The sequence below is a fragment of the Tremella mesenterica genome (genome assembly GCF_000271645.1).
Source record: "Tremella mesenterica DSM 1558 unplaced genomic scaffold TREMEscaffold_3, whole genome shotgun sequence".
Taxonomy (NCBI): domain Eukaryota; kingdom Fungi; phylum Basidiomycota; class Tremellomycetes; order Tremellales; family Tremellaceae; genus Tremella; species Tremella mesenterica.
In genome coordinates this window covers 1,054,351-1,063,839 of record NW_006711227.1, presented here as the reverse complement: position 1 = coordinate 1,063,839, position 9,489 = coordinate 1,054,351, and the positions used below count along the sequence as shown (strand labels likewise).

Sequence of the window (9,489 nt, the reverse complement as noted above, 5' to 3'; positions counted from 1 at the left end):
CATGTTCATCGGTCGGTGGCTGAATTTCGTGGTGGATTGGCAGCCGATGAATATCTGATTGAGTGTCGTATGAGCCAAGGAAGCGTTTCCCTCATTTTCCAAAGGATTTTGCACGTGTCCGGGACTGAGGCGCAGAGAAGCATTGTGGTTGACTGATGACAGTGGATCGCTTACATCTGAAGAGAGCTCGGGGACATTTTGGAGAAACTGGGGAGGTTGAGGATCCCCTGCTGAGAGAGAGGTCATAACTTCGCTGCTGGGTTTGATACTTCGGCTGTTTGAGTCTCATGTGAAGAAGATTGGGAAGAACGATCGAGGGTCAAGGAAGCAGGGTTGGTGTACAGAGGTCCCGATTGTGAAAGGTTGGCAGTCAAGGGTGAAATATCAACGTGGGTATGAAAATGTTCTTCCAACGTGTGTACTTTTGACAGAAGCTCGTGAATGGTACCCTGCAAAGACTGGACCTGGTCTTGCAGCTCTGTCACCTCCAAGGCCGCATCATCCAGTGCCTCATCCGCCCTGGCTCGTTCTATCTTTGCCTCTTCGCACTGCTTCTGCCAAGCTTGACATTCGACCTTTGACTCAGAGTTTGCACGAACCGCTGCTTCCTTCTCCTCCAATGCCTTATCCCTCTCGGCAAGCGCCTGCGCCATCCTCTCATCCAGAGCTATAGCTTCTTCCTGAGCTGTCTGCGCGTGCTTTTCCAGAAATTGCACTTGCTTCTTGACCTCTTCCAACTCTTTCTCCTTCGCCTGCAGCTTCTGGGAAGAATTGATGAGACGAGCGTCTAGTGTACGTAGATGTGAAGCATGCTTGTCTCTTTCATTTCGTACGTCTGCTATTGCAGCGCGATCTCTTTCAGCGTTTGACCACGCTTGTCGACACTTGGTGAAAAGCTCATCTAGGATAGCGGTCGTCTGTTGACGCGTTTGTTTGAGAGAGATGAGATGCTGGGTCGCATGATCCACAGGAGCAGACAAATGACTTTCTAGCGTTGCACGCAATTTAAATAGTTCATGGGATGGTGTGAAGGAGTCAAATTTGGGTAACAGAGTGGATCGGTCTTTGGCAGGAGTGAGAGATTCGTTGTTGGCTGGGAAAGGAGGGAGAGAAGACGGTATGATAGATTCCACATGATGCTCTAACTGAGGAGTCGGCAAGGCCACGGGAGCCGGTATGGTAAGAGGAGGCATCTGCGGAGGCACATTGACAGTCACAATAGATGACGATGAGGGAGGTGGAGCCAGGGATTCAGGTATCTGGCTGGATGATCTTGACTGACGTTTACCATGATATTCACGCCACTTTGACCGAGTTCGAAGAGGCTGAGAGGGCTGTTCATGCTTCTTGGGATGAAGTGAGGCGTCGGATTCAACAACAGAAACCGGACTTGCTAGAGATGGTTCGTGCGGCTGGGAGACAGTGACAAGTGGTGGAGGATGAAGTGGTTGAAGCTGATCCACAGGATCTGAAGTTTGATGGGGTTCCTCGCTGTTTGGCAATGGCGGAGGTAGTTGGCGATCAGAGAAGATGAGAGCGTCTCCCTCGATAGTTTTTGAAGGTGCTTCGGAAGGCTCCTGAGATAGATGTGTCCGTTTACCGATCGGGAGTTCCAATTGGGCAGTGTCGGCTTTACGTTTGCTGACGGCAACGGAATCTTTGATGTTTGTGTGATCGTGATCTATCGGTCCAGCAACTTGTGACGGCGAGTTGAGCTCTTGCAACCGCAGAGATCCAACAGAGCAAAAGCTGTCCACATTGGTGTGACATGCCCAACAGGCAAAAGGGATTAGGGAGCCAGTTTTATCGAATTTGTATCTGAAGATGAGGGTGGGGAATTTTCGACGCTGGGCGTTTGGACAGGCGTGATTTTGATAACTGTTTTGTTAGCAAGCACTCTATCTCATCATAGAAGACAATGATTGGACTTACGTGTAAAGAAAGGCTGGCAAAGACCCCGTATGACACATGAAACCACTTTCTCCTTCCACGATACAGGCGGGCCCACGACTACCTTTATCTGGAATTGGATCAGGTATCCAACGACTCAGTCCAAACCTGGCCGCCACTGTGGGGAAGAATGCAGAAGGACAATGATCCCAGGGTTGGATACCTGAACTAATCTTTTCCTCAACTTGCCTGGTAGTTTCTTTAGAAGAGAAAACCGGGTCCGAGGCCTGGAAGGAAGTTTTCCACTCTTCTGCGGCTTTTGCGATACGATCGGAAAAAGCAGGTAGAGGGGAAGAAGACTTGCTTGGGAGTGGAGTTTTGCTGGCGGCTCTGCGAGAAGAACGTGCAGGGGTAGGAGGATCTGCAGGAGTTCTAGGACGAGGGACTGCTCGACGACGAGACGGGGTACTGGGGTCCTTGGGGGGAGGGGGATGTGTCGCAGGAGTTCGGCGAGACATATTTGACAATGAATGGTAGCCTTAGAGGTTACGGGTTCTTGAGAGGAGCTTAGGATATGTGTTGAGATGATGATGGAGTGACAAGTAAGTTGTAAAGAAGATATTGATGGGGAAATAAAAGAAGGTCGCCACACTGATGGTGTGTCATGTATGGTACGAGGGTCTATTGTTCTCACTCCAATATGATGATAGTTTGCAGGTGTATAACACCGTCACCGGGTCTTCTATTGACTTGTAACTTTCGATTGGAGTAGATTGGATGCATACCGACATGCGAGACATGTTCGATCGTGACCTGGAGGTCCAAATCGATGAGGAGAGACGTTTCAAGTTAAGTGTCTTATCCGGCTTCTAAGCTCTACATTCCGACCATTAAACGCACCAAGCCGGCTTCTAAGGACGGTATCCGGTCCTCTGGGTCAGTCACCGGCCTTTCAAACCAGTTTCCGTCGTCTCAAACCAGGAACCGTAGTTCTAAGTCAGATGGCGACCCGCGGAGCCACGATGCGGAGTCGCAATCTGGAAACCGGGGAACTCGGCAAATTAGTGGTGTGTTAATACTTGCTGAGACGGGATTAAAGGTTTTCGCCAAGACCACGTCTACACCGGTCGAACGTCGGGCCGGTCAATGCTCCGAATTTCCACCGTCTCCCCCGTCCGTCAAATCCGTGGGATCCGTGAAACACGTTTGGGAAGTCCGTTTTATCCGGGAACGTACGCTTTCGGAAATCTTCGGTCATTCGTCATTCTCTTTCGTCAATGCAAGCGCAGAGAGTGCGTTCTTATATTTTGGCTCAGGTTCTTCCGAATTTCTGTGAGTGCCCCACATCCCACATGGTCACATGCATGTTCACCTCTTCCCCCTAATCTTCCGGGCTCTCCGTTCGCCGTCTCAGTCTGTGCGTCAGAGAGGGGATGATTGCGTCATGTTCTCTCACTCCAAACTGTCGATCCCGTTCTCGTGTCTTTGCCGCGCGGCGTTGAAATCTTCCAGCCCATAGATGCATGGAAGTAGAATTCGGAATCTCACTCCGTTGCGGATACGTAGTTCCAGTGATGCAGTGATCGCAGTGACCTACTGTCCCAAAACATGGGATCAACGAGTTCGGATTCAACATCCGAGTCAGGCTTATTACCCGGTGACCGCATTCTCCGCAGGGCCAGGTATGAGGGGCCACCCTTCCCCTCTGATCACGTGAGCCGTAGCCGCAGGCTATCTCGTAGTGGCTCTTGAAAGATGCAAGGAAACTTTCAAATCCTCCTGGATCCTATCCTGTACCACCGACGTCGATCAGGACCGAAGACCAGCAGTTCAGCCTCGACGAACTCTATGGCTATCTACATATGGAGGGAGGGATACGCGTTTTCCCCAACGCGTCTCTGTTTCATCGATCAGCTGCTCAACCTCATTTACCTTCTCATGCACTGTCCAAGGCGCGGGGCGGCTCATTAAGGGCGTTCTCGACTCAACAATCGGGTCCTGCCAAGAGACAGAGATTGAGTGGGGGGAGGAAGGATTCATTTAACGCCTGCATCGTGTCGGTTGTGAGAGAGTTATCAGGGCAATTGGTGGCTATGTGCGAATCTGATTAAGTGGATGAGATATGAGGGTCAAATGTGTACCGCATGCGTCGCATACTATACCGAATGATATACATGTCGTGATTATTACGATGACGATCGTTCTGTGTCGAGTCATTACACTACTCGTGTTGCATCGGCTTCCGATTCGCTCGGGAGGTGGAAAGATGGCGAATCCTGCAGGATCGTGGGTATGTGGAGTATCGATTGTGACTCATGTTAGTTACGACGGCTGTCGGCGTACGGCGTAAAGGGAGGATCTATCATAGCCCAGTCTAGACTTCGAGCACTGCCAACGCCGCCGATGATCTGCCAAATGTCAATTATAGACTGCCGATTTCCATTCTGCATATCCGCAGAGTCTAGCCTCAACACGACCTCAGATGTGAACACGACTCAGGATATTCGGAATGCAGATAACACGTTGCATGGCGATTCCCATGCCTATTTTTTACCCTTCCTCTTTCTCGCCTTCTCCCCACTTAACTCGGCCCCACTAGTCGCTTCACCTCCGCTCGTTGCTTCCCCATCCTGACCACTTTTCTTCAACTTGCTAGCTCGACTCTTCAATTGTTGCACGGGGATCCACTCTTCTTCGTAAGGTTTGACATCAGGATACGCCTTTCCAGGCGAAGCGGGAACCACCGCTTTGACAGCTTTTGTCTTTTTGTTTCCCCGTTTGGCGAGGGTGGGGAAGAAGGTATTGTACGCCAACCAGGCTCCGGCGCCGAGGAAGGAGATAAGAACTAAGTAGAGGAAAAGGGTTTGGGGATCGTACCACTTCGCTTGGGTTTCAACGACGGATACGGTTTGATTGAGAGCTGTTAAGGTGTAAAGAGACGGTTGGGGGGTTTGTTCGGCAACATTGATCCATACTGTCAACCCGACCTCTTGTGGCTTTTGTCTGAACGTCAGTCAATCTTTCATGAGCAGATCTGCAGTACAAATACTCAATTTGAATGGACTTCGATGCTACTCTATCAGAATGGCGAGGTGTGATTGGTATACAAAGCTGGGACCGAACATGGTTGAGCGAAAGATGTGGGACAGTTGAAGAGGAACTCACTCGGAATACAAGGAGAAGGGCGCGGAGAAGTTAGTTCCAGAAAGAAGAGGGATGTTGTATCGTAAAGTCGAAGCGTTTCTCGTCTACCACATCAGCTTTCCCTCTTTAGCCCAACATATCCGTCCTGAACACCCCCCCCCCCCCCCCTCTTGCTAGGAGAGGCCAAGAGTGGAAACGTGAACTCACCAATGTCCAGTAATTCAGGGGATCATGATAACTCGCCCCGGCAGACAATAAAGTATAATTCTTCCTGCCAGCATTTTGGAGATGTAGAAGTAGTCCGGTATTCTCGCCATTAACGACGACTACGATTCAGCCATAACCCCCAGTGAGAGGCCTGTTACTCACGGCCGAAAGGGTTGGTCTCGAGGAAAGAAGCGGATACGATCACGTCGTCGGTTGGATCATTTGTAAATATACCTGAAGGATTAGTATACTATCTCAGTCGTAATAATCTATCGACCTACCCATTTTTCGGGATGGTCAGATGTCACTTGCGATCTGTCGTCTATTCAGAGCCGAAGAGATGTGTGAATGACGTCGAAAGATGGCGGCAAGACTCCCGGCGATACGGAGATAGAGATGTGGCATTGTGCCTGAAACATATGACGCCATGACATCCTCATCGACCCATACATGTATGTACGTATGACAATCCGTTGTATCCAATGCAGCTCTATGCATCCTCATCCCCCTCCTCTGTTGTCGACTAACCATGACAGACGCTCTCCCACAAGAAGAACTCACAGTCAATGATCCACGAAGGCGAGTACTTGTCCATTCTCCCGGGTCGGAAGACTCTTCTTTAGCGGACGCGTCAGGAGGTTTCGACAGAGAATGGTTTATGGGTCGTTGGGGGGTAGTATGGTCAACGTTACCTATGTGGAAAGTGAGTTCTCCTCGCTTGCATCTCATTGCCCGCTGATCTGTTTGCAGGACAAGAAAGGTGACTCGTCTTGGCCTTACATGTACAATGACTAACTCAGAGATGTGGTGATCACTTACACCCCTCTGCCTGATACGCAGAAGAATGAAGCTTTTGACAGTTGTGTGGAATACCGAAAGCGTTCAGCTGCGGATGTTAGTAAGCCCAGTACGGGTATGTGTCTTTATGTGGTGTGGCAATCGGTGGGACTGACGTCTCAGTGAAAGGGCGGGAAACTTTGACACCTCAGTAAGTTGTATGCCATGTATGCGACCTTGAGCTGAGGGGTAGTACGAACGGCGCCACCTTTGACTGGAGGGGCAAAGGTCTCTTGTTCTTTGTCAGTTCTCATTGGGAAGTACTGGGTTATGGGAAAGATGAGGAGAGCTCTTTGGAATGGGCGGTGACATGTAAGAATTCATCTTCTCCCTGCGGCTTCCTCGCCCGCCCGTGTTCCATTCATGTATCACACAAAAGATAGAACTGACATCTTCAGTCTTCTCCAAGACTTTATTCACTCCAGCAGGTATCGACATATATCTCCGTTCCACCTCCTCAAGCCCAACTTCCGAGACCCGCGCTCAACTCCGTTCTGAAGTCGTCGAAGCTCTTTATAAGGTCGATGACCCCTTTGTGGCGGAACTCGCAAAAGGCGGTTTCGAGATACCTGGGACCGTTTGACTCTCCGACCGGTGAAAATGTCTACTCGTACTCTTAATGATCGTTGTTGTAACATGTAAGCTACAAGTATCGAGTGCCATAGTATGTTTCTATACGCGTTGAAGTTCTTGGAGAGAGGTGTCGGCACACCGGCCCGAAGGTGCGGGGCCCCCAGTGAGTTCTACCCGGACGAGCCGTACTCTGACCGACTAATCTTAACTGTTCAGCTTTGCCTATTCCAGCTGTCCAGACAACTTTCTGATCCTCTACTTCAGTTAGGAAGTCGAAGAAGCGGCTACACGTCCAGCAAGATGGTCCAAAACCTATTCCAAGTTAGACCCGATGACCTGCTGTTTCCCAAGTCAAACACGGCATGGCTGCTGGAGCAAGCAGCGATCATGAAGCCTTACCCAGTCGACATTCCTCAAGAGTGTGAACCCTGGGAGTGAGTCTTTGTCATCTGAAGATCTGACATCCGGCTTCTCAGAAGAGGAAAGATAATTGGGCGACGAGCTAATAACAGAGCTATCGTGTGTCCCAAACGGAATGGTATATGGTCAGTTCCCCTGAACCCTGCATACTCTTCGCTCATGTGACAGTGGCTCAGACATGCACATCTACCTCACTGCTAAGGTGCGTACTTCACTCGTAATCAGAACTTGAGCCGACGAGCTGATATTAAGTGTTCTCGGGGTCCCGTAAATATTCCTCTCATCTTGGGTCACGAGTGTGCCGGTATAGTTTGTGCGGGTGTGTCATTATTATCACCCCCTATATCTTGTTGACTGACGTCTAGTGGGCAAGAACGTGAAGAATGTCAAACCTGGTGATAGGGTAGCTCTCGAAGTGAGTGCAAATGACAGTCGTAGGCAATGACTGACTCATGAAGCCGGGCGAGGCATGTTTGCGATGTGTAGATTGCAAAGGGGGTCATTGTGCGTTGATTTTCCTTACACTTCACTTTTATCAACCCTGTCACATCACTTCATAAAGTCCTTGAGTCAACTGAACAGGGTATAGGAGAGAGCTGAGTAACAGACAATCAATGTGAATTCATGCGATTTGCATCGGATGGATTCAACGACGGTACTTTGCAAGGATTCTATCGTCTCCCGGCAGACTTATGTCACAAACTCCCAGACGTGCGCTCATCTCTCTCTTGCTCTAAGATGATTGGTCACTGACTCGAGCTAGAATATGACATTAGAAGAAGGTGCTCTGGTGGGACATGCTGTCTTTGCTCCTACATATGTTGAACGTTGAGAAAAGGAGAAAGGACCGGAGACTAATGCCAGATGGAACCGTTGAGCGTAGCAGTTCACGCTGTCAACGAGATAGCCAAGATGCGTCCGGGAAAGAATGTCATCGTTTTCGGTGCCGGTCCCATAGGTTTAGTGTCAGTCGTTCCCCCGAATTTTACTTCTGAGAATATCCTGACGTGGTGGTATGATGGCCGTATGCAAGGCACTAGGAGCGAAGAGAATCATCGCTGTGAATACGGCTCAGGATCGACTTGATTTCGCGAAGAAATACGCAGCTACGGATATCCATGCTGCGGCACCTATGGAGCCAGGAGAGACGAGAGCGGAGTATTCAATACGACACGTCAGTCTCACGCTCTCCACATACCCAATCCGTCACACATAACCCTTTCATGCTGCCACAACCTCTGTGTGCATACTATAACGGACACCCAGACCTCCAATGTGTGCGAGGGTGTTTATGAAAGACTGGGTGAAACAAGCGCGAATGATTGATGTCCAGGCCGAAATTATCAGAGAGAAATTTGGTCTCTCCGCTAGAGGATCTACAGGTATAGACTATGTATTTGAGTGTTCCGGAGCGGAGGTCTGTATACAGACTGGTCTGAGGTTGTTGAAGCACAGAGGGTCGTTTGTACAGGTACGTTCTTTTTCTCTCTTCCTTACCTGTCACTTCTTTTCCTCAGGCGCCATTCGTCTTCATTACTGTGTGCTCAGCCGTGTGGTCTTAAGCGTGTCCTACACTAGCACGGACCAAACTGTAGTCGTGATCGTATATACCTCCCTACCATCGACGAGGCTGATAGACCAGGTTGGATTCTCCAGATCCGATATGTCTGTCCCTTGGAATCTGATCAATGTTCGAGAGCTCAACGTTACTGGGACTTTCCGCGTTAGTCTTTCTTTACGACTCATTTCTTGTCATTCGTTTCATCTATCACCTCTCACAACCACCTTTCCCCTTTGGCACAGATGATCGACTCCGATCTCAGACTCACCCATGGTTCCCACTCGACCATCGTTGATCCTTCCGCATCCAAGCCAAATGGCTACGTTGAAAGGATTAATCATGGGGCAGGAGTCAAACTGATGTCAGTACGGCGCAGGAGTATACGAAATGGCTATTGACCTGGTCTCTCGCGGATTGGTCGATGTCAAGCCTCTCCTCACTCATCGGTGAGTGACGTTCTCATTTCAACTACACTTGCATAGGTTGAGCCAGGGTCGGAGCTCATTATAGATATCCTTTCTCTCAAACGCTAGAGGCTTTCGCTACTTCTAAAAATGGTAAAGGTCCCGATGGTGAGGTAGCTATTAAGGTCATGAGTAAGTTTTATCAATCTCTTGACTATTTGATGTTGACGTTACAGTCGCTGGACCGGATGTTTGAGCGCCGGGGAGCTAGAGTAGGAACAATCACAGTCAAGTATTGAGCAAAATATGTTATGTACCAGATCAAGTGTTAGCTGTTGGCCTCCAATTGTCGTCGTTAGTCCAAGTAAGTCAGTCGCAATATGCAATGAGATGAGACTACAAAATGATTCTGCCTTTGAGTAGAGTATGTACGTATTGTAGTGTTGGAAAGAT

General features: G+C 49.4%; 4 protein-coding genes across 4 annotated transcripts; 2 read left to right on the top strand and 2 right to left on the bottom strand.

Annotated features, from left to right (window-relative positions):
- Positions 1-510: 510 nt before the first annotated feature.
- TREMEDRAFT_61154 (uncharacterized protein) lies at positions 511-2,408 on the bottom strand (the record flags this gene model as incomplete). The annotated part of the gene is made up of 3 exons (XM_007003467.1): positions 511-575; positions 596-1,878; positions 1,933-2,408. The coding sequence occupies 3 exons, from the start codon at positions 2,406-2,408 to the stop codon at positions 511-513; spliced, it is 1,824 nt and encodes a 607-aa protein (XP_007003529.1).
- A 483-nt stretch (positions 2,409-2,891) lies between these two features.
- On the top strand, positions 2,892-3,642 carry TREMEDRAFT_61153 (uncharacterized protein; the record flags this gene model as incomplete). Its single annotated transcript, XM_007003466.1, has 4 exons — positions 2,892-2,957; positions 2,978-3,222; positions 3,424-3,603; positions 3,633-3,642. 4 exons carry the CDS (start codon positions 2,892-2,894, stop codon positions 3,640-3,642), a joined length of 501 nt encoding a protein of 166 aa, XP_007003528.1.
- A 755-nt stretch (positions 3,643-4,397) lies between these two features.
- On the bottom strand, positions 4,398-5,561 carry TREMEDRAFT_38320 (uncharacterized protein). The gene is made up of 5 exons (XM_007003248.1): positions 5,523-5,561; positions 5,404-5,475; positions 5,242-5,360; positions 5,056-5,138; positions 4,398-4,893 (listed from the first exon to the last, which is right to left on the bottom strand). Exons 1-5 carry the CDS (start codon positions 5,524-5,526, stop codon positions 4,434-4,436), a joined length of 738 nt encoding a protein of 245 aa, XP_007003310.1. The 5' UTR covers positions 5,527-5,561; the 3' UTR covers positions 4,398-4,433.
- Positions 5,562-6,476: 915 nt separating this feature from the next.
- Positions 6,477-9,433, top strand: TREMEDRAFT_43291 (uncharacterized protein). Its single transcript, XM_007003299.1, has 15 exons — positions 6,477-7,085; positions 7,164-7,196; positions 7,240-7,273; positions 7,324-7,390; positions 7,437-7,486; positions 7,530-7,575; positions 7,679-7,782; positions 7,835-7,861; positions 7,936-8,043; positions 8,105-8,245; positions 8,405-8,542; positions 8,714-8,794; positions 8,999-9,078; positions 9,143-9,228; positions 9,273-9,433. The coding sequence occupies exons 1-15, from the start codon at positions 6,745-6,747 to the stop codon at positions 9,290-9,292; spliced, it is 1,356 nt and encodes a 451-aa protein (XP_007003361.1). The 5' UTR covers positions 6,477-6,744; the 3' UTR covers positions 9,293-9,433.
- Positions 9,434-9,489: the final 56 nt, after the last annotated feature.